Source organism: Lagopus leucura, unplaced genomic scaffold (genome assembly GCF_019238085.1).
Source record: "Lagopus leucura isolate 7727_CA_CO unplaced genomic scaffold, USGS_WTPT01 Super-Scaffold_100008, whole genome shotgun sequence".
Taxonomy (NCBI): Eukaryota; Metazoa; Chordata; class Aves; order Galliformes; family Phasianidae; genus Lagopus; species Lagopus leucura.
Window position 1 is genome coordinate 32,191,980 of NW_024962265.1, and position 27,346 is coordinate 32,219,325.

The 27,346-nt window shown below is 39.1% G+C and overlaps 1 protein-coding gene across 2 annotated transcripts; it reads left to right on the top strand.

The window, feature by feature from the left end:
• The first annotated feature begins 356 nt into the window (after window positions 1–356).
• On the top strand, window positions 357–26,104 carry TBK1 (TANK binding kinase 1). Of its 2 annotated transcripts, none has more exons than XM_042872730.1 (21): window positions 357–402; window positions 3,634–3,754; window positions 5,832–5,972; window positions 6,797–6,926; window positions 7,513–7,694; window positions 8,787–8,947; window positions 10,361–10,471; window positions 12,499–12,678; window positions 14,170–14,366; window positions 16,494–16,552; window positions 17,506–17,597; window positions 17,985–18,086; window positions 20,539–20,617; window positions 21,392–21,513; window positions 21,635–21,711; window positions 22,059–22,098; window positions 23,007–23,108; window positions 23,228–23,324; window positions 24,669–24,775; window positions 25,124–25,195; window positions 25,949–26,104. In XM_042872730.1, exons 2-21 carry the CDS (start codon window positions 3,668–3,670, stop codon window positions 25,998–26,000), a joined length of 2,190 nt encoding a protein of 729 aa, XP_042728664.1. In that variant the 5' UTR covers window positions 357–402; window positions 3,634–3,667; the 3' UTR covers window positions 26,001–26,104. The 2 variants fall into 2 exon arrangements, with proteins under 2 accessions (XP_042728664.1, XP_042728665.1); XM_042872731.1 differs by lacking the exon at window positions 357–402 and adding an exon at window positions 896–1,737.
• The last annotated feature ends 1,242 nt before the right edge of the window (window positions 26,105–27,346 follow it).

Consider the following 27,346-nt stretch of genomic DNA (forward strand, 5'->3'; position numbering starts at 1 on the left):
CCTGGAGGTGTTCAAGGCCAGATTGGATGGGGCCCTGGGCAGCCTGGTCTAGTATTAAATGCGGAGGTTGTTGGCCCAGCATGTGGCAGGGGGGCTGGAGATTCATGATCCGTGAGGTCCCTTCCAACCCTGGCCATTCTGTGATTCTGTGAAAGCGGCAATGAATCTATGATAAACATAACACCTCTGACGCTCCTGAAGCGCGATGCTGAACTCCACAAGCGGTGCGGACGCATTTCACCCCCCGAGGTGCTCCCGCGGCCCCTCCTCCTCAGGCCGTCCGGCGGCGAGGGCCGAACCGGCGCCTCCGTCAGTCACGCAGCGGCGCGGCCCGCCCCGCCTCCCCAGCGCAGCTCCAGGAAGCCGGAAGCGGCCGGTGGGCAGGCTGGCGAACGGCGCTGGGTGCGTGGGGCCGGGGCCGGTGGGCAGGGCGGGGCGGGGCGGGGAAAGGTAGAGGTCAGGCCGCGCCGGTGGGCGGCCGCGGCCCGGAGGGAACATCTATACCGGGCCGCCGCCGCTCTGGGGAGGAGGCTCCGGTTCGCTCGCGGGCGGTGGTGGGGCCTTCCCGGGAGCTGCGAGAACCTCGAGGAGCGCGGCGGAGCGGGGCACCCGCGGAGCGGCCCCGTCTGGGGCGCGGCCTGCGGCCTGTGTGTCCGCGGCCCCAGCGCCGGCCGTCCGAGCGGCTGTGGAACTAACGGCGTGCGCCCGGCGGCCGCTCCGGCACCCGGCGGCTGTCGGTGCGGGAGGGCTGCCCCGCTGCGGAGTCTTTAGCTGCGGGTGGGGCCGCCGCCGCCTCCAGCCCTGTGCGCTGAGCGCCGGGCCGCTGCGGGCTGCGCGGCTAGGGAGTCCCGAGCGGAGAGGCGGGAGGCGGCGAGGGGAAGCGGGAACTGGAGGGGAGGAAACTTCCTTCCTGAGAGATAACAGGAGGGGTACTGGGCGGAACGCTGACGTGTTTACGGGCTGTGAGGAGCCTCGGCGCCTTGCCTGGCAGCCTTGGTGGCGTGTGGGACTTTGCGTGCGGGCAGCGAGAGCCCCGCCGCCTGCCCGGCCCGCTCAGCTCCGTGCCCGGCTGCTGGCGGAGCTGCTGCTCGCTTAGCCGTCCCGTAACTCTGCGTTAGTTCGCAGCAGCCGTTCTCCATGTCATCAATGCAGCTTTTTCTGCTACTGCCCCGCTGCTGACAAGTAAAGAGGCAGTAGCCAGACACTGAGAAGTATTCAAGGCACCAAAAAGCAGACCCCGACCCAGCAGCCTGCTAACAAGCCGTGGGGAGAATAAATCAGTGCTTCATAGGAGACTTTAAGGCCCGTGTAAGGAACTTCTGACTCATCTTGTGTGAAGTTTAGACAAAGTGACCATGAGATTTGAAGGAATAGATCACTTGGTGTTGAATCTAGTAACAGGACTAGTCCTACGGATAGATGTGCACGTGTTTTGTGAACGTGAAGCTCAGTGACCTGGGAAGATAACGGAAGATGTGAAAAGGAAACTTGACAATACCGTGTCTTTAGGGAAGATCCGTGCTGAGTCAGTCTGAGAAATGAAAAGCGTCAGATCAGTGGAGATCTAGCATGTTGTATAAGTTTTTAAATCTGTTTTTTTATAATTTGAAGACTGATCAAAACTGCGTGAGGCTTTATGACCTTAAAGAGAAGACTGTGCTAAGAGAGCAAGGACTTTGTTCTTATTTATAAACATACTGTTTTGACAAGAGGCATAGTAGTGCAACACTGACACTGGTAGGTACCTAGTGCTAACACTGGTGTAATTATATCTTTAGTTCCGTAAGTTAAAAAGACAGACATCGAGAACCTGTTAGACTTATGTTTTTTTTTTTTAAATCCACTGAATTATATTCAAGCTCACCTGTCACAGACTTGTTCTTTTGTTGTTTTCACCCAGTGACCTCAAAACAAATTTATTTAGGAAGTAGGAGGGTAGAGGGGGAGGGCCGGCCTGTAAGTAAGCTGCTTCATCTCACTTTGGGCACTGTGATGACTCTATTAGGCCACTAACATTTCTAGTATTGGAGTGGATATCAGTGAAGAAGCTCATTGATTTGATTCATCTATGTACTGTCTGCTTAAGTAGGATTCATCTACAGGAGTTGCCTCTGGAAGAAGTTGGTACTCAGAACTGGAGATTATCTTAGAATTAACAGAACTTTAAGGTCTTGTGTGTGTATAGAGGTGTGGTTTTTTGTTCAAATTCAGGAGTTTCTTGTTAAGATTTGGGAGAGAATCTTTCTTTCCTTCTCTGGGCATAAAGAACTAGGTTTAGAAATGCTATCACTGAATGATTCTGGGCTTAGTGTGGAGTAATGGCATGTCTTTACATTGTATGGTTGCATTCTGTGCACTCCATGACATTACTTTGATGTTTTGGGACAGCTATACCTGAAGCTCCACACCTTACATGAGCCAATAGCTAAATAAAACCATAAAATCAGTAGTTGTTGTGCATGGAAAGATGTGCCCAAAGCCAGAGAAGGCTTCTGCCTCTTTGCACAGCAGGTGCGTGGCCTGAAGCAGGGGCAAAGCACGCTGCTGCTTGCTGACTGGCTTCAGTCATTGCCCTTGGGATGCTCTGCTGCAGGCAGTGCAGAGAGGCTGCTACTGAGGGACCTGCCCCTGCACTGGTCTGTGTCCTGCTGCTAGGATTCTTTAGGTCTGGGGAAGCTGCCTCTTTAATCTTCCATCTTTTTGCTCAATTTAATAGCAAAGTTAGTGCTTTGATTAAACCAGAAAGGTAAAGGTGTTCAGCTGCAGCTCCTGCTGGTTTGGCAAGGGGGGGAAGGCTTGTGCTTCTGTTTTATTAATCATTTTTATTTAATCAAATTTTTTTTCTTTCTTTTGAATCTGTGAAAGCTGATGTGTTTGACACCTTGTAGTCATTGGAGGGTGGGGAAGCCCGGTGGTATTGAAAGATGACATGGCATACCACATGTGGAATTTCAGAAATGAGAGAAGTGTCCTCTGATTTCTTCCAGTGATAATCACTGGCTCAGCAAAGAGCTGATAATATTTATGTTAATTGTGACTTTTACCTAGCTCATCTCATGGGAGCTCATTGTAAGTAGTTAGTGCAGTTTCCCTATAGCTGTACTCAAGCACAAGGCTTCCATTATTGAGTTGTTCCTAGGACCACGTTGATCTAAAACGTGCCTTTATCTGCTTTTCCTTTTTGTCTTGTGTGTTTTTCGGTGTTACATACTGAATAATGGGTGGTCCTGCTGATCGTGGTGCTTATTTTGACTCTTTCTTCTAATTTCCATTGCTGGGTCATTTGAAAACATACGTACATATTGTATGGTTTTGCTTTTGCAGCTGATCTTTCAAACAGTATTTTGAGTAGGAAGGATCTCAAATGCATAGAAGCGTTGTGTCATAAGCATTCGTTTTGATTTGTGATAGTGTTGAGCTTGGTTTTGGTTCTGTGTTTTACCTCTTAATTTTCTACCTGGTTCTTTTAAATTATCTTTGTATGTTTTTGGATTTGTGTGTGGGTTTTTGGCTTTTGTTATCGAGTTGTTTTGGTGTTTTTTGTGTTTTTTTTTTTTTTCTTGTAATTATGAAGTCCCCATTGTGCATTTTCTTAAAATATATTTTGATATATTTAACCTTTTTGTTTTTAAGGTCAAAGCCAAAGCTGTCTAATAGGAAAGCAAAGATGCAGAGTACCTCGAATTATCTCTGGCTGTTGTCTGACATTCTAGGACAAGGAGCTACCGCAAACGTTTTCCGGGGACGACATAAGGTTTGTGAAGAGTTACCAACAGAAATGAAACATAAAACTGAAGTTTTTATCCTTATGGTTATGGAAGTTCCTTAAGTGTTATGGAACTGATAAAAAGCTGTTAAATGTTTAGGCCTAGAGCAAATGCATTTTTCTAACTTTTTTGCACATAGTTCTTAATACTTTTTGTCTGTTTCTCCACTGAATTTGAGTTCTATACAGTTACTTCTGAGGATTTGTTTGTGATATTAAATATATCTTTGTGTTATATATTTGCATTCATATATCTTTGTAAAATACTAACGGTTAAAATTAATCCCTCCACTTATCAATTTGCCTTCCACCTTGCTTAAGAATTTAAATAGAAACAAAAGTCTTGTCAGTTTCTGCTACCTGAGTTTCTTTAGTTTCTTTGTTGCTTTTAAATTCTCTTTTCATATTTTTTTCTCTGATCTCGTACCATCAACACAATATCTGTAACGTGTTCTCATCTGTACAATCAATGAATATACAGATGATATGGTACATCCAGCAGTTTGGCTGATGTAATTATTATACTAGAGTAGGAAAGTAGGACATTCACCCATATCCTGGGCTCACGTGGTAAATTCCAATGGAGTGAATCTCCAGAAGAGATCCTTCCCCACTGCTGTTCGGCTCTTAAATAGGTCTAGGAGAGATGGAGCCTGGCTCCACCTGGTGAATTGCCTTCACCTGTGCTCCTGTGGCTGACTCATTGCTCACCTCAGGTGATCAGTCAGAGGTTCAGGCCGTGATTTAGCAGCCCCATACATCATCTGATTCAGTTGCTGTAATATTCATCCTTACATCAGTGCTTCCAACATATGTTGGACACTGTCTTTTGGAGTGATGTGCCTTGAGTAATCAGTACAAAGCACTGCATCTTGGAGCAGTTTTGCCATATAAATGATGTCCTGCTGTGTTACTGTGTTGTAACCCAAGGAGCTAAAATGACCTTTCTGTAGTTCATTCTATTCCAATGAATTCTGTGGTATGTCTCCCCAAATGAAGAAAAGCCTAGTTGTGAAAGTGGCATTCACTTACATAGTAATAACACTGTCAAATAACTATAAAATTATATATAAGCTACAGAGTTTGCTACAATCCCCAATCTATGTGAAGCAACACTGAGCAGTATTTTAGCAGTTTATGTACTTTTTTGAGTGAGTGAATTTCAGCACAGCGGTTCCTCTGTAAAGCTTATGGTTTCATGGTTGCACCTCTCATCACTCTCACTGTTCTGATAACATGACTTGCAGCTTTGTGTCAGTGGCAGAAAACCTTTACTGAGGCACCAGCAGTGCATGTAAATGTGCTGTACAACTTCCCTAGGTTAAGCACAGGAAGGCTTCAGTCTTGAATCTCTCACACATGACACTGTCAGTGTAAGCTTGTTCTTAGAGTGCATGCAGGGAGCTGCTTTGCCCCAGGAGTTGTGTGGTAAACTGGTGCTGTGGGTGCATGAGCGTGCTAGGGCTTAATTCCACCTGACAACTTCAGTCTGTTACTGTGCCCCTGATCATGCATGCCCAAGACTTGCTTGCTGGGTGGGTTTGAATCTCTTCTGGATTTTGCATGAGTGATATGTAGTGCTTGATGCTGCCTTCTGTGATAAAATACGATATTACTTGGTTAATATAAGCAAAGCACTAAACAAAAAGTTGTCTTCTAACTGTAGAAAGTGAAGACTCTTATCTGTAGGATGTGCAAGTGGTTGACCTCTTGCTGACAAATTATTTTCAGTGGAGTTCGTTGTTGGTTCTTCCATGTGCAGCCTTTCTTATGCTGACTATTCTTTATTTAAAAGCACTTAGATTTGTGGGGTTAAATCTGGGTTTCCATTTTTCCAGTCTGTTTACTTCTAGCCTACGTTAAACTAAGTTAATACATAATTTTTTTTTTTTTTTAGGAGAATCTTAACTTTCATTTAAAGCAAAATACTATTTTGAGGTATTTCTAATCTGGTTTAGCTCAAACAACAGAAGATCTCAGAATGCTTGGATAATGGATATGTGCATATTTACAGTCTTAGGCTTCTGGTTGATTAATCACTGGTTGTTTGTTTTGTTTTTAACAGAAAACTGGGGATTTATATGCTGTCAAAGTATTTAACAGTATAAGTTTCCTTCGTCCTGTGGATGTTCAGATGCGAGAGTTTGAAGTATTGAAGAAACTGAACCATAAAAACATTGTCAAGTTGTTTGCTATTGAGGAAGAGGTAATAAATTGTTGTAGTTGGGAACCAAGGTACACAGTAGTAACCACAGTACCTTGTCTTTTTGCTTTATCTTCACTTAGATACAATAAACTTAGATTTTTAAGAACAGTAATTTATGTGATAATATAATACTCAGGTATTCTGAGTACTCAGGTACTCTGACTACCCTTCTTTTATTTTTGTCACTGTTAAAACAATACACTTTGTTTCAGTGTTGAGATACAGGTTTTGTTTCTTCAAAGCCATCTCAAGAAGGTGCTGTGATAAGGCTTACAGTGAAATGGCATTTTTAAGTTAGCCATGTAATATGTAATACGTACTGATAAGATGTAGAAGCATTAAGCAAGGTGAATGTAGATAAAATACAGTAAAAATTCAAAAATTGGAGATGTTTCAGTAATTCTGGCAGGTTTATGATTTTGTTTTATAACCAATTGAAATAATGACATAGTACTTCTATCTAGGAGTATGAATTACAGTGCTAAAACTTGAGACCGCTTGAGATGACTCGGATACTGAGACTGCTAGATAAGAAAGGAGGAGAATTGCTGCTGTCTGCACTTCTGCTCCTTAGTTTTTTGTTTGCCCACCTGTTAATATTGCTGTCTACCCTGTAAGGACTTAGAACTCAAGGCTTTCTTCATCTCTGTGTTAGAACATGTGAAACAAAAGTGATCTGCGTTTCTTTTCAAAATCTCTAGAATGATATTTGTGATTTTGCTACTGATTTGCTTCATTTTCGGAAGTGTGCTCCTGTTCTGCTTGTGTTTTCTGACATTATTTTCATAGTATTCACAAACTTGTCCTTTGTGATTGTTTTCCAGACAACAACTAGACACAAAGTGCTAGTTATGGAATTTTGTCCGTGTGGAAGTTTATATACAGTTCTAGAGGAACCATCCAATGCCTTTGGTTTGCCAGAATCAGAGTTCTTAATTGTGTTGAGAGATGTAGGTATGTAACCTTTGCTCTTCAGCCTTGTTGAATTAAACAAACTTGTACTCGTTTTGTTTATCGTCAGACAGCGAGAGATGAGAAGTTTGAATTAGTTAAGTAATTCAGCAAATTAATTGGCCATGTGGAGTCATGGAGTGTGCATCATGTTGGTGTAGCTGAATTAAGAAGCAAAGCTTTAAACATTTTTATTCAGATAATTGCCATTTTGCTTGCCAGTTTCAAGATTATTTGTCACTTTGCATTTGACTGATTTCTAGTGATCATTAATCTCAGAGGAGGAAATTAGCAATAAAATGAGTTTTACCTGTGTCTGCCTGTCATTAGTAAAACATCTGCCAGTACTTAATGGAAAGGATGCTATTGAGGGCAAGAAATAAAGTAAGTTTTCTAATTTAAAGAAAAATGGAATAATGCTTAGAAAATTTTCTGGTCTTGTTGTTATTTCTCTTCTTGTTTTCACTTCCCAATGAGAAAGTGAACACGCATGTATTCTTAGCTTCAGTTACACGTCAGCATTTATGCAGTAAGTGCTGAGATGCACATCAAATTCTGCTGTTCTTTTCTTTTCTTTTTTTAATCAAAGTGGCTGGGATGAATCATCTCCGGGAAAACGGAATAGTGCACCGTGACATCAAACCAGGCAACATCATGCGTGTTATAGGTGAAGATGGTCAGTCTGTCTACAAACTGACAGACTTCGGTGCTGCAAGGGAGCTTGAAGATGATGAACAGTTTGTTTCTCTCTATGGCACAGAGGAGTATTTAGTAAGCCTGTGTGATTTTACTTTCTGCTGAAAAACTGTTTAAAGCTTTTGTGGCAATAGTTGTATAGGTATAGTTCAGACTATTAGAAATTAATAATTTCTCTCCTTGTATTACACTCATGTTTAGAACTTTACACCTTCTTTACTGAGTCACACCAGTTTTGACGTGGCAGCAGAACTTTAAGGAATTTCCAGGTCTAATTTTTTCGGTTTCCTTAGGTGTAAGGAGTAACAACAGTATTTTAGTTATGAATATCTTTGTCTTTATTCCTGTAGATATTTTCTCAGTTTGTATTTGAGCTAAGTGCATGATGGTGAGTGTAGTTAAAATTTATTACTTGACATGGTGGTTGAAAAGAGAGAGATGAGCAGAGAAGCACCAGTTCAAGCATCTTAGATGTAGTAGTCTTCCTGTTGCCTGAAAGTTTTCTTCCATGTGTAGCATTGTAACTGATACTCTCCTTTGCTATGGACTTTTTTCCAATTTAGCTTTTGTTGCTTCACTATCATCTGGATGAATAGTGGTTTTCTGCTTTACTTTGAGGGTGACAGAGCACTGGAACAAGTTGCCCTGAGATGTTGTGGAGACTCCTCTGGAGATATGCAAAACTCAGCTGGGTGCTTTCCTTTGCAATCTACTGCAGGGAACCTGCTTTAGCAGGGGGTTGCACTGGATGATCTACAGAAGTCTCTTCTAACCTTTATGATTCCAGGCTGGATGTGGCTCTGGGCAGCCTGGTCTGGTGGTTGGCAACCCTGCACACAGCAGGGAGGTTGAAACTAGATGATCATGGTTGTCCTTTTCAACTCAAGCCATTCTATTATTCTGTAATTGTCTTCTTTGGTGCTGTTATATTCTAGTAGTATAGTTTTGACTGAACTTTAACATACTACTGTCAAAACTAGAAGTAGCTATCATATACCTAAGAGCACTTCGTGGTAATCTGTTGGAATAATTTAAGCAAATTCTGTGATGCCAGCTAACTTTGTTTTTTTGATTAAAGAATTTGCTGTGAAATTATTGTGGTTTTGTTCTCGACATTATTCATAACGTGATTCAACATTCTTTTTATCTACTTTTTTTTCCTTCCAGCATCCTGATATGTATGAGCGAGCAGTTTTGAGGAAAGAGCATCAGAAAAAGTATGGAGCCACAGTTGATCTGTGGAGTATAGGGGTGACCTTTTACCATGCTGCAACGGGGAGTTTGCCTTTCCGACCCTTTGAAGGGCCTCGTAGAAACAAGGAAGTGATGTAGGTAATTTAGAAGGTTAATTTTATCTGTTCATAAATAAAAAATATGTACATTAAATGCTTTATTTTTTTTTAAGAAATCCCATATATTTGCTGTAAACAGTGAAACAGTGAAAATATTTAAGGCATAACGTTCTTCAAAATTCTCCTTCAGCAAGGATTTTAATGTGTGAGGCCTTCAGACTTGAATTAAGCATCAGAGCTCCTCCAGAATACCAGTGTTTTTCCACACGTTTCCTTCCCCATTGCAGTAGGTTGGTCTGTTGCAGTGTGGTGTGTGTAACCTGAATATTTGTATAAAGTTGCAGTACTCTGATTTTTTTTTTTCCAGTTTTTTTCAGTGCTGCAAAAGTTTGTTGTCTTTTTATATGATTGTCTCTCCAGACTGTCCTGGAATGCATACGCTACACATCAGGCTAATGTTTGTTTTTTTTATCAGACTGTTTTGCTTATTTCATGGAACCAGGTACTACAGCTAAAGATAACAGGTAGCTCCCAAATGCAAAACAAAACTTGTGATAGTAACATGCCTGCTGGAGTAGATTCATTTTTCATTTTATTCTAGTGTTCTTCTGTATGTTACATTTAAAAAACAAATCAAGGTGGTAGCTGGAGATTCTGATACTTGTAAAGCTCCTCTGTACTGGTAATGCTCGTTGAGGCTGATTTCAGTTTTCTTAGTTTAAGGAACTACCCATGCTTTGTTTCTCCTACAGGCATTCTCATCTGTTTCGTGCTCGTTTCTTGCTTCTCTGTCAAGCAGGCAGGAGTTTTGTGTGTAGTTCATCCTCTGAGAAAAGAGCACAGCTGAAATTTCATTTTGCACAAAGCCTATTGCTCCTGATGTATTTCATGAGAAGTTTGAGAAATACCAGCCTGCTAGGTACAAAGTTAGACAGTGCTGAATTGCATCCAAATTGCTGAATATTTCCATGTTCCAGTAATTTCTCGAAGCCCACCTTCTGTTCCTTTTTTGATCCTCAGGTGACTTTTTGGTAGTTAAGCGTCATCCCTTGCCGTGGAACATGCTACAAGTTAGTCAAGTGAATTCCAACATTAGAGGCTTGGCAATCTGATTTTGATTAATTACTGCTTGTGAACAAACTGTGGTTTCTTACAGTAGTACCTGAGATTTCTTCCATTTTTTTTCTCAAATCCAAGGTAGAAAAAACTGCTTTCTTTTCCAACGTCGTTCAAAGCGTTTCGTCTTCACTGTTCACTATTTTAACACTACTTGGTGCCAGCCTGAAAGTGAAGCTCCCTGATTATTGCACCACCTCAAAACAACAAGCTGGCCTAACATTTACTCTTGCTTCAGAATTTATGTTATTGATTCTGTTTTAAAGGTCAGTTTGCTAGACTTGTGTATAAGAGGTAACAATTTGTTTATGTTGTATTAATAATGTGTTGCAGGTATAAAATAATCACTGGGAAGCCTTCTGGTGCTATTTCTGGAATACAGAAAGCAGCAAATGGACCAATTGAATGGAGCTGGGAGATGCCAATTTCTTGCAGTCTTTCAAAGTAAGTTTGAACTCAGAGTGTTTCAGGGCTACTTCATTGTGCTTTTGCAGTTCTTTCTCAGCACCGGTCCTTCAGAACAGAGATCTGACTGTTGGTTGCAGTTGTTTTCTTTGAACTCTTGTATAATTCTACATAGTGTACTGATTGGGTCATCAAGTGTTCTTTCTTTCCATCTTTCTATAATATTTATACTATGGTTAATTTACAAATGAGCACCAGAGAATCTGAAATATTATGAGTAGAATAAAGATTATTACTATTTTTATCCTCCCTCAGAAAGGAATATGAAGACTTAATAAACCTTGAATTGATGTTCTCCATTCCTCCCTTTCTGAAAGAATGTGATGTAACAAATCCCAAAGGTTAGACAGCAGAAAATGATACGGAAAAACAGTTCCAAAATGTACATTTTTTTACATCTTCTATTTTTTTTTATCATTTATTAGTATTTTTCTTTCTTATTTCAAAATACTTCATAGAAGGAGCAATGCAAGACTGATTTAGACAAAGAATAATTCATACTGATACCGATGTACATAAAGGGAAGACACATGTTCATTGCAATATAACCATGCCTCAGTGTTTCATAGGGGATTAACAAATTTCTTTACCAAACATGTTTTAAGATCATGTTGAGGTCAGATTTTCACATCTCCATAACTTGCTTACCTATATTTCTTATAGAATCATAGAGTCACAGAATATCCTGGGTTTCACAAGAACCCTGACACACACGGATTGTTGAGTCCAGCTCCCAGCTCTACATAAAACCACCCCAAAATAAAAACCTGTGTTTGAGAGTGTTGTCCAAATTCTCCATGAACTCTGGCAGCTTGGGGCTGTGACTACTGCTCTGGAGAGCCTCTTTCAGTACCCAACCACTCTCTGATGAAGAACTTTTTCCTAATATCTGTTCTGAACCCTTCTGAGTCTTCAGCAATGTAAAATGGCAGGTGTTTTTAAGTACCTTGCTGAACGTTTATTCAAAGTTGTTTTTCATGGTGAAGGGCAAATGAAATTTTTCTGTGAACAGACTATAGAAACAAACTTTCTGAAAGCCAAATATGTTGATCCACAAGGAATGTAGTGTGGAAGTCTGTTTTTTATTAATTCATTAGTTCATAAAGATAAATTTATTGATTTACAGCATGCAGAACTTACCATTTATACGCTTTATTCATGGTATTGCTTAGTTGTTTTTTCTGTTTACTCCATTATAATTTGATATGTTTTAAATAATAAAGGAAGCCTTTTTTTTTTTCCCTAGATGTCTACTTAGAGGAATATTTTCAAATAGCATTTAAACAGCATTTATTGTTGCATATTTAGACTGCAGTGAAATGGAGCTTTGAAGAAGCTGTCCATGATAACACAGAAGCAGTGTCCCTAATCTTCCTTACAAGTCAGATTTTTCAAAGTAAAAATGCCAAGAAACTTATTTGCCTTTTCATAGAATAGTAAAGGCTGTAAGGCAAGTTTCCCACTTTCCTCTGCAGATGGTGAGCAGCATGTGTCAAATGCTTGTTTGGCCCCACCTCAATCAAGGTGTGTTTTTGTTAGCACTGGCAATTGGCAATTCAAATAATAAATCTTTGCTAACCAAGCTGATTCTGACTGAAAGCAACGTGCAAAGCAGCTCAATCAGCAAACTTAACTGGCAGTTACCTCCTCCGAAGTGATAGGCCGCTCTAAGTGTTGATGAGAGCTCAGTAAAAGATCATTCCCAGCAGTGGTAGAACACTAACTTAGCTCTAAGATGTAGACTTCCTAAATTGCTTGTCATATTTTTTTTTTCCAGTGAGTATGAAATTAGTTATATACCAAGGAAAAATAGGTGATAGTCAAGCCTCAAATGGTGTGTTATAATTGAACAATGGGCATTGCCATTAAACGTTTTGTTTTTATACAGAAGAAATTAAAAAAGCAGTGGGATATTCTTCAGGGCATAATAGACTGACTTATGTTCATGAGGCAAGTAAAACGTGGAAAGGTCCGAGTTGTTTTTATGTCTTCCTGGTGTCCTCTAGGGGTCTGCAAGTACTGCTCACACCTGTCCTTGCAAATATTCTGGAAGCAGACCAGGAGAAATGCTGGGGCTTCGATCAGTTCTTTGCAGAGACGAGTGACATACTGCACCGAATCATAATCCACATCTTTTCGCTCCAGCAGATGACCTTGCACAAAGTTTATATTCACAGCTACAATACGTAAGTGTTACCCACTTCATTTCTTTGCATTTCTATTCATTTCTTTGCTCTTACTCAGGCAAACTGCACTGTGACCCGAGAGCATCAGTGTTACATATGTGGTCGCCTCTCCTTGTCAGTGTGTCTGAGAAGTGTGACCTTGTAATTCTTGTGTGTATTCACAGTGCACAGAAATATGTTGATCATAAAAACATTTCTAACAAAAATAAAATGTTTGAAGGTCAAATCAGCAGATTTTAGATTGGACTTAATCAGTGACATAGCACAGATTTGATCTATGTCTTTTTACAGTGATTTTGTGTTCACAGTGGATACCAACTCAGCCCAGGTTTGTCTGTGCTAAGTTTTCCATACATCCTATTCACTAAATAATTTTTCACAAAACATGTTCAGCTCTCACTGTGCTTATCTTGTCATCAAGGAAACACAATGCACATAGTCTCTGTGTCTGATGTAAAAAAAAAAACTCTTGCAGACTTCTGGAGTTGTATTGCTACAAGTTAGTAGTGATATGGAGTTCACTTCATGACCACAAAGCACTGATATTAAAAGCTATAGAGTCTGACTTACAGAATGATGCAAAAATAAATTACATTTCCCTGCCTTACTGCAGATAATGCGAAGAATGAATTATTCTTTCATAAGAGAACAGATGCAGTTATTTCATCAAATTTGTACATAAATTTCTGGTCTTTTCTAATTCTTCTTTTCTATTCAGTACACTGTATTGCCTGAGTACTATTTTTGCAGTGAAATCTTGCTTGTAGCTCTAATTGCTATTTGTACTTTATTTTTCACTTATTTTATTATAATTTACCTTTCTGAGTGTTTGTATGCTATCTGTAGTATTAAGAGGTGACACTGCCTCCTGTGCAGCACTGCAACAAACTGGTCCTTCCTACTTTGTTTGTTTTTTTGTTGTTGTTTTTTGAAGTTGTACTTCTTGTGTTGTATTTTAATTCTTGTATTGTATCCTTTGCTGAATTTGAAACACCAGAGTATTCTTGGCCATCTCAATCTCTGCTGTTTCAGGAGGTAAATCTGTCTGTCTCTTCACTTTAAGTCTGAATTTTGGGTGTATGCTCTTTGACGTGTAAAATTACTAGATTTTTCTCTTGGAGAGACCATCCATATGTTGTTAAGAAATCAGTGTGCCTGAAGTGCTCATCCTTCTGCTTTTACCAACGTTCAGAGTTCAGGGCAAAGCAGGCTTTGTTTATGCAGACATTCACAAAAGGTGGTGGAAAATCAGAGATAAATGCAGAACTGTGATGTTTTGCAGGAAACAGCATCTGTTTTTGTATCAAAGCAAGCTGGAGCTTTGGGCAGTGCTGTTTTGTCTTCCAGGTCAGATGCTTTCTGGATCAAACCAGTACTTAATTCAATAGAAGTAAAAAGGATTTTTTTACTTAAGTAACACAAAATTGGAGTTGTTGAAGTATTGTACTGTAGTGAGTCCAACTACTAGTGTATATATTTCTTGTATTTTAGAGCTGCTATATTTCATGATTTGGTCTACAAACAGACAAAGATACCATCTCAGAATCAAGAACTTATATACGAAGGTCGGCGTTTGATACTAGAACCTGGCAGACTGGCACAACACTTCCCCAGGACTACTGAGGAGAATCCTATCTTTGTAGTAAGCAGAGAGGCTGTGAACATTGTTGGATTAGTCTATGAAGAAGGTATAAAATGCCTATTTCCTCCTTCTTATAAGTACCTCAAATAGTGTTATTTAATTATCGTTTTATGTCTGGGATGGCTAAGAGTTTCAGAGAATTATCTTTGAATATCTGAATTTCTAATTAAGCAGTCCGATTAAAAATAAAGCTGAGTATCCAGCATTTTTACAGTAAGAGTAGCTGCTTGCAGTGTACCTGGTGCTGTGAACCTGAGTGTATGTGTGGTCATCTGTAGTGGTGCATATGGAGTTCTGAAGCTTTTTGAAGATGACGCTTGTAACAAGCTGAAAGGAAGTTTACAGAATGTAATTCACAGCTGGTTCTATTACACTTCTCACCAAGTGGAAATTCAAGTTCTGCTCTGTTTTATTCCTCGTGAATGTTGTTATTCTTTCTGTTAACAGTGGAGGTCTTAGCAACTTAGATTTGCATAGAAGATAATGCTGAAGAGGAAGAAAACAAACGAAAGTAAAGTTTTTACGTTTGCATCTATCACTGAGGCTCACAGTGAGCCCAGTGCCAGAGCACTTCTTTATGAGAGATGAGCTGGAGGGCATGCCTTCAGCTGAGAGATCAGTGCTGCTTTTGTCATTATGTCCTACATACTGACTGCGGGGGTCAGCTGGAGCTCACGCAGAGGTGCTGAAGAGCGTGGGTAGGAGTGCTGTCTGCAGAAGGGTCAGCAGGGCCTTTATATTGTGTCAGAACTCTCTGAAAGAGTCCATGAGCGTGAGAACAAAGGAGATTCAGCTGGTGGAGGTTACCCTGGGTTTCAAAAAGCTATTCAGTAAAGTCCAGCCCTTCGGACTCTCCATGAATGTGAATCATGAGATAAGAAGGAAGGATCTCCCACAGGGCCAAACGTGGGACTGAAGAGCAGAAATAAGTGGTTGGCTTTCACAGTGGAGAGAGATCATTAGTGGAGATCTGCATGAAATCTATGCTGTGCAGCATGTTTAAAAGTAACTTGAAAAAGGTAGTGAAGGGCATTTTGCTCTAAGTTTCACATTAAGGTGTGTAAGACTAAAGCTGTGTGTGAAAACCATGCAATATTTAAAGGCTTGGCAGTAACAGGTTAGATGAATCTCCATGTAAATGCATATGAAAATAGTGGATGGGGTGAGGAGGGTAAGCAGCTTGAGCTTAATGGAAGGACTCTGCTTTACTGTTTTCTGCTTTTCTATTCAGGAAGATCTTTAGAGTTTTAATGGAGAATTCAATGCGATCATTTGTTCAGTGCTTTGCAGTGGTCAAAACAGCAATAGGAAAGCTGAAAATGCTCAGTGAGGCTTAAGTCATAATAATCCCTCAGCATCGACATACTATGTGCCTTTACTTTTGACCTTTGAGTTCCTGGGCAGTCCTAGGCCCTCCTTCCTTCTCTTTCAGTGGTGGTACAGAAGCATTAAAACATATTCTGAGAAAAGCAACAGGGATAACTTAAAAATTGGTAAAATAGATAAATTTTCAGCTAAGAGAAAGGCAATGGGGGAGCAGAGGAAGAAGAAGCCTGAGCAATTTGCATGGGTATCTGAGCAGCATATAGAATCTTTGTAAGCATTGCTTACTTTCTCTTCCAATAGAAGAACCATAAAATGCCAAATTCATTTGTTACAGTGGCTGTTTTGTACTTGTATGTGAGGTGCTTCAATTGCACAAAGCATACTTAGACTGCAGATTTTTTGCTGTAGGTTTTGAATGTGAAAGCTTTCAGAAGGTTTCGAAAGGCTTCTGTTAAATTAATGGAAGAAAAAAATATTGAGGGTTTCATTAAGCACAAATTCCATCAGATCTCAGGAAGTCCTTGAAACACAGATAGTTTGAAGCTGGGAGAATAAGAGGGGAAATTAGATTTTTGTCCTGTTCTTACATACTTCCTTAAGCTTCTGCTGCTGTCAGCTGTGGGAGGAAACATACTGAGCTGGGTAATAGAGTTATGCTTTTTTGTATGGAGGTGCTTGATGTAGGGAAACAAAATGGGATACTTTTGAAGTTCCTTGCTTCTGACTGAGTTGTGCTTTTGAGTTTTAGTAATATTTCTTAAACATATTAGCATATCTGTTATTTTATTAAGGTTTTTGAAGTCTATTATGGATGACAGGAAGTACAGATGTTTTGTTTCTGTTTCAGTTCTGCTTCCTAAAGTGCATCAACGTTATGACTTGGATGGGGATGCCACTATGGCTAAAGTGAGTAATGGTGATTTTTAATGTGTACAGCTGTCTCACATAACGATACTGAAATGAAAACTACTTTATTCTCAGATGAACAATGTTAATAAAACTATTTTTACATGGTAGTGAGAATTCTTACTGACGGAAGTGTATTTGCTAATGAGAGGCACCAGAAATATGTCTTAATAAAGTCAGGGTTTGTATTCAAATAATTTTGTATTTGAAAAACAAAACAAAGTCTTTTAAAGTTCAAATTCTTTGCTACAGCATAATTTAGTAATGTGAGGAAAGGAGCTTGCCAATTTCAAGCCTTCTAAAACTACTGAATGTGTGCATTACCATGCTTTGATTTTGTCACAAACACTTTTGTGCCATGCCTCTAAAATGTGGCTGCTGAGGAGTTGTTTTTTTTCCCACTATGGTAATTCTAAAAGCACCTGTCTCTTTGAAAACCAACCATCTTTCAAATTAGTAAACAGAAGGCCATTATTTCATATGATTAAGAGTATTTTAAACTGTCTTTTATGAAACGTTGTTCACAATTCTCAGTGATACAGAAAACTTGTAAGGTGAAAGAACCCCTAGCCTTAAAATTGTAAAATAAATCATTTTTACTGGTTTCTTTTAGTTTATTTCCCAAACTACTGAGGAAATATACTTGTCCCTTTACAGAAGCGAAAGTAAATCCCAAGAGGAAGTGGTGTGATTTTTGTCTGTAAGAGGCTTATTTTCATCCCTAACAGATACTTTAGCATATCTGGAAAAACTCACTATTATGTTTAGCTCTGCCTCTATAATCAGTATTCCATTATTTCCTGGCTGAAGTTTGGGCAGAATTATTCATCTTTTACAACCAGCTTCACGTTGCTCTTTATTTTATTAATCGATGTTGCTTTGTTGTGATTGACTTGAAACAGCTGTAAAGAGAATGTCAGGTTAGCACTAATGTTACCTGTGTTTTCCACCAGGAAGTAACACGTATCGTGTGTTATGCCTGTAGAGTTGCCAGTTCTTTGCTGCTTTACCAGGAGCTGATGCGAAAAGGAATACGATGGCTAAAGTAAGCAATTGATTCAACTGCTGTGAACATGATTGTGATTTAATTGTGATGTACCTTGGCTTGTGATCTGCTGCCCTGCGGGGTTTCTTCTTCTCCTTGCATCCTTCTGCTTCTTAGATCATAAAGGAAACAAAGTTTTGTTGTTGTTTTTTTAACAGTAATATTTAATTATTTGCAATTTCACTTTCTCCTGTGAATAGTTAATCTTCAGCCTTTGTTAAGATGCATGTACAAGTTAGTTTTGTATGAGGATTATACCAATGTGTCTCTAAAGGAAAGCAGTTCTTAGTAGCAGTTAATTACTGTAGGTATATTATTACATAACTTGATTGCTGGTAAGGTGGCAGTTGAATGCCATTTGTTATAAACTGATGCTTTGCTTTTTAGTGAGATAATCAAGGATGATTACAATGAAATGGTTCATAAAAAGACTAAGGTTGTCATCAGACTGGATTTCTGCAGCAGAAACATTGAAAAAGCAGAGAAAATGTGAGTAGAAACAGTACACCAAATGCATTGATTTTCCTCATCTTTAATGACAATGATATTTTAAGTTATGTACATTTACAGGGTTTTTGCATTTAAAATTAAATTTGAATTAGCATGGCTGTACCGATGCATTGCTTTCACTTCAGCAGATTTAGTAATTTGTTTTACTCAAAGTAGTGTTAATTTTACTCCTTATTTTAGTGGGTACAAGTAACTACTATTAAATAGTAGTTGCACACATCCTTTTTCTATTTTCTTCCTAGTCATGCTCGTTTACTGTTGTCTTTAGGAGTTATAGCAGAGCCTGAATGAAGGATCTAGTAGTTCTCCTTTCCTGGGTGCTTTGGTGCTTTTGTCATTGAGTTTGGTTTTGTATGTGAAGGATGACTTTGAGTACTGCCACATTCACAGCTTTAAGATCTTTCAGAAAGAATTTTCATGTTGAAATATAACATGTAGCTGATATGAAAACCTATTGAATAGCTGCAGTATGATGTCGTGAGATCAGAGCGTGCACACAGGGATACCAAAATGAATTGCACAGGAGATACAACTTACACCTTTTTAATTGCCATACCATGAAGTCATGTTTGTTTTGGTTAACTCACATGACAGAGGTGTGCATCAGAGTCTCACCACTGTTTTCATTTAGGTATATGTAGTACAAGGGTTTCTTTAGAGCACTATCCTTAAAACTGTCAAAGCTTATGAAAAGGGACAGCTAATATATTGATATCTTCTAGAATAAAAGGGACAGGACCTCCAAGTTTCAAAGACTTCAGAAGAATTGTGACACTTGCTTTTCTTGTCTTCCAAGCTCTAGAAGCAAATGTTTTCCAGTGGTCAAAGACTCTTCTGTCCTACCTCTTTCAAATAGTATCCAGGAGATGGAATTGCAGCATTGAATTCTCCAAGTTCCGTTTTTTCTGTCCAGACTTTTGTTGCATCTCTTAATCTCACTCAGTGTCCAATTCTATCCCTTTTCTTTCCGGTACCTTTTAAAAAAGTATTTTGTTCAGTCTTTCTTGGCTCCTTCAGTAGGATGTATTCTTCCTAGGCAGTTTGATATTAGTAGTTTGCAGTAGCTTGCCAAGCTAGCAGTTTGGCTAGTAGTTTTCCCACCTACTGGCAGTGTTCCCTGAATGCTGTCTTAGCCACAGGTTTCAGTAAGCTTGCTTCCCAGCTGGTCTGAAAATAGAAATGCCCACAAGATAATTAATGCCCACATGTACAGTCATGTTGGAGTGTTCTGCACTTACAAATTGAATGGCTTGTATGTAGTAATTGTGAATACCAAAGGATTTGTCAGGCTTGATCTGTACGTGCCAAACACTTCTGAGTTTTGAGGACCTTGCTTTAAAAAACAACAGCGAAGTTGGTAACTGGTGAGACCGTGGTAAACCTTAGTAGCCTTGTTACAAATCACCAGGGCTGTACTGCAAACTCCCTTCAAGCCAGTTTATGTAGCTAACAGCATTGGTTCCTGTTTACTCTGTTTGGGTCAGATGTTTTTTTCAGCCATGTCCTGCAGGTGAATGCCACTTGCTGCTCAGAAGAAATCGCTGTCGTTTCTTATATATGACTGTGATGTATTCAGTCAAACCTCAGAGCAGCAGTTTGAAGGAAAATTACATTCTTTTGCAGACTGGAGTAGTTCTCTTGTGAACAGAAATTTGCTGTGTATTTGCACGTTTTTTCAGCAGGCTTTCAGTCGATTTCACTTTAGAGGACTCTCACAGAGCGAGCAAAAGACAAATCCTCTTGTTCTCCTTTCTCAAGGCTCTGCCACAAAGCATGACAATACAGAGCTTTTGTCTGAAAGGTAAACGGAGTATTCGCCTTGAGCAAAGTATGCATTGTTTGAAAGTAGCTGAACTGGTTCTAATGGTGTTCTTAATAAAATGTGCCCAATACTCAGCAGGAACAAATAACCTCCTAAACGATTTATTAAACACTTGAACTATGGTCATATGGAAAGTATCAATTGCTTGGCCCAGCCTTTAATGTTTGGTAACCCAACCTTTCCAGATATGTTTCTGCAGAAGAACATCTTGGTGCACTGTTTTGTTGCACCATTGACTACCTTAAGAATCTTTAGTTTGGTAACTTCCTAAAAGTGATTTGATGATGAAAATAGTTTTCTGCTGCCTTCTGAATGCAGGTAATGGGAGTATGATGAAGAATTTCTCAATAAACGTTTCAAATTCATTTTTAGCAATTCAAAGGTAGAAAAAAATTCAAGGAATTATTTTTTTCTTAAGAAAAACGTTTTCATTTCTAATGGTTGCTTTAGGTTGTCTGTCTTTCGTAGTTGTTTGATAAATACTGTATTTCATATAGAAGAAGTGATTGCTATTCTTAATATTTAATTTCAAAGAATATTTTGAGTGAATCCGTTACTCATTCGATTTTTTTTTTTTTTTTTTATAAACATGCTGTTTGTTATGATCAGATATGAGAATTTGATGCAGATCAACTTGGAGTCATCAGAAGTGGATGAAATTTCAGAGATAAACACGAAATTGTTGCGTGTAAGTATTTTACAAAGCCCACGGTATTCTCAAAATGGTGGTCTAGAATTACAAACCAGTAACACAGGTTTTTCTGTATTTTCCAAGTAATTTCTGGACTGCTGAAGATTGTTAAGATGCCTCTGCTGAGATACGGATACCTTTCTGCAAACACTAAATCCTGTCATTAGTTCACTGTAATGAAAATAGTGTCATCCCTGCCAATCCAATTCCATTTGCTACATTTCACTTAAGTGAAAAATTATAACCACTAAATGTATTTTTCTGTTTCCTTAAATGATTTTGAACTGCTAGTTGGCTTTCTGATGTGATACCCACACAGGCACGCTTCAGAATGTTTGCTCTGTTTTGAAATTTGTATTAAGTTTTCAGACGAGGAAAAATTGAAAGTAACTTCACACTTTTTCCCAGGATGTCAGTCTATAAAGTTCACTGTTCCAGAAAGAAAAAGGTGATCACTTTTTTACTTTGGAGGTTTTCTGAACTGTGGGGAAGGAAATGTATGAACGACATGTAGTCATTATGTGAACTCTTAACAAACTAAAATAACTAGTGGAGAAGTAAATAGGGAATTTAGGAAAGGTAAATTCTTAAAGCCTCTGAACGAAACTAGGTATTAACTAATGGAAACACCAGCTTCAGTGAAGAAAGCTTTGTAGTTCTTTAATGAAGTTAAACAAATGGATATTGAGGCACTTGGTCTGTTTTCAGCCTAAATTAATTTTTCACTTGGCCCAGGAGTACAATTGCTTGAACTTTCTTGCTCTTACATAGCTCTCCAGCTCTCAGGGCACAATAGAAACAAGTCTTCAAGATATCAAGACCAAACTTTCTCCTGGTGGTTTACTAGCTGACACCTGGGTGAATCAAGAAGGCACACATCCAAGAGACAGAAAGTGAGTAACTGTATCAACTCTTTTAATGTAGGTTAATTCTACGTTGAGTTGCAGTCCATAAAGCTCATTAATAGCTACTTGAGTTTGTAGATCTAATATCTTGTTATTTTTGTCATTCTAGTCCTGAAAGGCTGCAGACACTGCTATCTTCCATCACAGAAATTTACTATCAGTTCAAAAAAGACAAACAAGAACGAAGTAAGTAATTGATTTGATTCATTTTTAATGTAAGCTGTAATGTAAATGGCAGGTCAGTCCTTGTTCTACTTGGACATTTGTGGTAGCAATGAGGAGTTAGTCAGCAACAGTAAATGTGTGTGTAGGCCTTTCTTAGTTATCTTCTTAATGCCCATATGAACGAAACGCTGCTTTTAATATTAGAGATTTGAATTCCAACAAAGGAGGAGGAAAAAAAAAGTAAATTATTGCTTTTACTTATCAAAACAAAAGAAAAACATACCGAAAGTGGATAAACTAAGTGAAGTTTTACGTAAATACAACTAACAGAACTAAACTAGTAATGTCTCTTGTCTGCTTGATCCTAGGGCTTCCCTATAATGAAGAACAAATTCACAAGTTTGACAAGTAAGTTCTGAAGTTAACTTTGGGAAACAATTGCTTTCAGGTGCTCTTGGTGATAACGTCTCCTGTGGATTATTGCTGCACATTATATCCTCTTTAAAATTTCTTCCTTAAAAAAGATACGTATTTTTTAAATATCTTAAATACATGGAGTGCCAGCATACTTCAGTGTGATGCTTTCTGGCATGGAGTTCTTTCACATACGTTCCTTTTAAATGCAGATGTTCTTTATCGGAGCATAATTGCTTTATAGAGAACTCCTTTTTGTCCTGTTTGCTACTGAGATGAAAATATTCCAATGGTTATCATGCAACAGTTAATGAAGCAATAGAAGCAGCTGTTAGACTGTACTCCTCAGTATTCCACTATCCCTTAGTTTTACTTCCTGGTGCAATGCCTAGGATAGTAGGCAGCTCCATTGGAACTACTGTCTGCAGTGCTAACCAGAATTCAGGTTTGTTTTGTTCTCCTGTCTTCTGTGATGTTTTTCTTGTCATTACCTTAAGCTAATACAGAATTCCAACTTATTTATTCCAAGGATATCACTCAGCACAAAGGATTATTTACAAATGTTGGATGTTCCAAGTATCTGTAGAAGGCAACTAAATAATAAGGGATTCTGTTCTTTCCATTTAGAGTCCCTTTCCCTTGAATATACCTGCTCAGATAAATGCTGACTGCAAAAACACATTTGATCAATTATTCATATGCAAATACTTGCAATTTCTCCCTGCCAAGGAATGTTTCTGAGATAACCTGTCAGTTCATGCTGCTTTTTGAGTTCTCATACATTACAGTGGCATGAATAAAGTTGATCTGAAGGGATTTTAAATCTGCATACTTGTTGTTGGTTGTTGTTTTGAAGGAAGTTCTGAAAGCAGTATGGCACTCTTATCGTTTCTGTGTTGCAGGCAGAAGCTGTATTTGCATGCTACCAAAGCCATAGCTCTGTTCAAAGATGAGTGTGTCAGCAAGTATGATGCATTTCTGGACAAGGCTGAGGACTGGACAAGGCAAGTTTTTTTAATTTCTTTAGTATTTGGTAAAGTGCATCAGTTTAAAAAAAAAATATATATATATATATGTATATATATATGTATATTAAAAGAAAACTACTACTTTTCTCATTTAGGAAAATGCTTCACACAAGAAAGCAGTTGCTGGCTCTCACCAACCAGTGTTTTGATATTGAAGAAGAAGTATCCAAATACCAGGATTATATAAATGAGGTAAAAATTCTTCTAAATTACGGAAAGGCTTTGCAAAAATAAGATTTTACGTTGTTTAATATTAATGCTGTTTATAGTGAGTTGTACTTAATGCAGTTGCATTAAAATACAGGCTTGATGGGTGATGCTCGGCTGAACATGAGCTGACAGTGTGCCCAGGTGGCCAAGAGGGCCAACAGCATCCTGGCCTGCATTAGAAATAGTGTGGCCAGCAGGAGCAGGGAGGTGATCATCCCCCTGTACTCAGCACTGGTGAGGCCGCACATCGAGTGCTGTGTTCAGTTCTGGGCCCCTCACTACAGGAAAGATGTTGAGGTGCTGGAGCGTGTGCAGAGAAAGGCAACGAAACTGGTGAGGGGTCTGGAGCACAGGGCTTATGAGGAGCGGCTGAGGGAGCTGGGATTGTTCAGTGTGGAGAAGAGGAGGCTCAGGGGAGACCTCATTGCACTCTGCAACCTCCTTAAGAGAGGTTGTGGTGAAGAGGATTTGGCCTCTTCTCCCAGGCAACGAGCAGGACACGGGGTAATGGCTGCAAGTTGTATCAGAGGAGGCTTAGGTTGGACATAAGGAAGAACTTCTTCTCTCAGAGAGTGGTCAGGCACTGGAATGGCTGCCCAGGGAGGTGGTGGAGTCGCCGTCCCTGGCAGTGCTCAAGAGGCGTCTGGACGACGTGCTGCGTGATGTGGCTTAGTGCTTGTGGTGGCAATGGTGATGAGGAGACGGTTGGACTGGATGATCTTATAGGCTGTTTCCAACCTTGTGATTCTATGATTCTATGAAAACACTACTCTCATTCAAGATCAGGGAATACACACTCAAGGACTCATGCTAATGTAATGCTGCTGGTGTCATGGAAGAAAAAGTTCCATTAAAATTTGGACAGTGGCTCTGTTGGATGCAAACTTACCAGAATTACCTCAAAACTGAAAGAATGAGAAAAGCCTTTACTCTTTTCTGTGTAACTTTCATGAGATGTGAAAATCAGACTTAGTATCATGTTCCCATATCAAAACCTAATCTCAGTCTAACCTAAAAGAGTATCTTGCAGTCAAGAAGGAAGCCAGTTATTCATTAGAATCCTCTTCCCTTAGGATATCTAAGAACATAACAAATAAATAATTCTTCCTTATGAGTTTATTACAAAAGCTTGAGGCTCTTAAGAAGATGGAACAAATCAGAAAACGGAAGGTCATGTCTGTAAAGATCTTGCCACGATGATCTCATGCCTTACTGCTGCAGTGATTTTGTGAAGTATCTCAGCAACAGAGAATTGAAAAATAGAGAATATCAAGAAGCATATCACAACTTGTATTTTAACTTACACTTCCTTTTTATCTATTGCAGTTACAAGATGCTCTGCCTCAGAAAATGTTTGCAGCTTCCACTGGGATGAAACATACCATGAATACAGTTTATCCAAGTTCAAATACATTAGTAGAAATGACTCTTGGGTGAGAATTTATTAATTGAATGGCCATCATATTCCGTACCTATTAGACAGATAGATTGAAAAGAATGCTTACAGTTGGCTGTGTGATTGCTCTGCTAAGGCTAAGAATGATACAATTATTCAATTACTGCAGAAAAAATAACTGTTTTGCTGAAGCAGCAGTATGGATTTGGAAATGAGTAAAGGACAACATTAATAATCATCCATTACTTTTAGTAAATAACCAACCTGATCTGTGTCTCTTGTTTTGTATGTAATGACAAGTTGCTGAGAGTTTTGTGATGATGAGTGATTGTACTAGACAGCTGTCTCTATAAAAATTGTAACCTTTTGCTTATTCTTACTACAGTATGAAGAAACTAAAGGAGGAAATGGAAGGGGTTGTTAAAGAGCTGGCTGAGAACAATCATATTTTGGAAAGGCAAGCAATTGTTTTTCATTTTGGGGCTGTTAGTAGGAGCAAGCTTAATTTGGTACAGTTTGTAGATCAAAAATGCAAACTAAGGGGCAGTTCTGTCCCCTAATCTAACAGTAAATAAATGTTCACCTGCTGATCTGAAGTGCAACAAAAGCCATTCTTCACAACTTTGAAACATAGCTGTGAAAACATTCTGACATAGCAATCAGGACATTTTTAATGTCACACAGGTTTAGCTAATAGAAATACTTGTTGCACAGAGGTTATTTCCAAATGTAAACGCAGTGTTTTTGCAGCAGCCCAGTATGTTCTTTTAACTTTTCACTTTTAGATAACATTTTTAACAGCTGTGGAATTCTACCAATGTGACTCAATGATTTAGCTGTTTTCAGATTGCTTAAATATAATGAGGAGTTTTCATCATCACGTACAGAATGCTTGTGCTTTTTTTTTTCTCTAACTGGCGATAAAATATATGAAAAATAATGATTTCTTAAAAGTTTCAGGTTAAATTGTTGGTAGAGCTGAGCTTAGCTTCAAGATGAATTTTTTTGTTCCCTACCCAAGTCCTGTACTTGGAGCGTAGTAGCCTTTTTCTGTCTTGTTGTCAGGGACAAAAGTTAGATATAAATGCATGTGTCAGCATGTGACAAGGGAGAGGAAAAGCCCACAAGTAAATTACAGTGAAGTAAGGATTAACTGATTCTGTATTTGATTTATTCAATCACCTAAGAATACACTGCTTTTTCCTTTTAGATTTGGTGCTTTGACTGCAGATGGTGGCCTGAGGAATGTGGACTGTATCTAACTTTCAAAGGACCTGAAGATTTGTACATTTTTCAAAGGGAAAAAATACTGTTGGGACATTTTAAAGCAGATAATAAATCTGTATCCAGTTTTTTTTCTCTGCAACTGTAGTATTAAAAAAAAAAATGTAAATATGTATAATATGTAAATATAGAAGAAATATATATCTTTTTTTGTCAGCGTTTAGGGTAGAATTAATTCTGGCAGGGAATTTAATTCTTGGAGGATTTCTGACGTAGTCCAGAAGGCAAAAGTGTTGTTGGTGAAGTTGACATTTGTTTGGTTTTAATATTGCCCCTTTTTCAGAATGCAGTTTGCTCGTTATTGCAAGAGTAACCTATAGAAGTCTAAAAATCATGATTAATCTTTAAAGGGTGTCTTGGATTTCCTTTAACCACTCACAACAAGAAAGACATCGAGGCCTTGGAGTGTGTCCAGAGAAGAGCAGTGAAGCTGTGAAGGGTCTGGTACACAAGTCTTATGGGGAGAGGCTGAGGGAGCTGGGATTGTTCAGTCTGCAGAAAAGGAGGCTCAGGGAGACCTTGTTGCTCTCTACAATTGCCTGAAGGGAGGCTGTGATGTAGTGGGGATCAACCTCTTCTCCCATGTAACAGTGATAGGACAAGAGGGAATGGCCTCAAGTTGTGCTTGGAGAGGTTCAGGTTGGACGTTAGGAAATACTTCTGTGAGAGAGCGGTGAGGCATTGGCACAGGCTGCCCTGGTAGGTGGTGGAATCAATGTCCCTGGAGGTGTTCAAGAAGCATTTTAGATGTTGTACTGAGGGACATGGTTAGTGGGAAATACTGCTGATAGGTGGACGGTTGGACTGGATGATCTTAGAGGTCTTTTCCAACCTTGGGGATTCTATGATTCTGTGATTCTGTTACTTTGGAAACTAGCTGAATGACTCTAATCATCCCAAAACAGGAGAGCTGTTCTAAATTATCTCTCTTTAAAAAGTGTGAATGGAGACTAAAAGCACAGACAAGACAGAGTGGAAACACATTTGTCTTCACGTGCATATTAGTTCTCTTCTATGGGAAAATAAATTCACAGTATTTTTTGTTTTTAAGTCCTTACCCATATTCAGTGCCACGTTGTCGCTCTGTATGTGGAAGTTTGATACTGCAGGCGTCAGACTGAATGTAGAAACTCCTTTTGTAGAGTACAGTACTTTGAGTGTTCCTGAAATCTTGTTGCTCACTACAAGAGAAGTGGGTTCTTAAAATAAGATTGTTTTTTTTTTCAGAATCCTCTTTGTAGACATAATTTTTAAAGGTTAGAAACAGATATTACAGAGATTTTTTAGGTGGTGAGTAGAATAGAGAGCATTATGCCTCAGTGGC

Coding starts and splice junctions, on each gene's coding strand:
- TBK1 (XM_042872730.1), top strand. CDS start 3,668: ATGCAGAGTACCTCGAATTATCTCTGGCTGTTGTCTGACATTCTAGGA. Junction 7,695..8,786: donor ATGGCACAGAGGAGTATTTA/GTAAGCCTGTGT, acceptor TTTTCCTTCCAG/CATCCTGATATGTATGAGCG. Junction 14,367..16,493: donor TGGATTAGTCTATGAAGAAG/GTATAAAATGCC, acceptor TTTCTGTTTCAG/TTCTGCTTCCTAAAGTGCAT.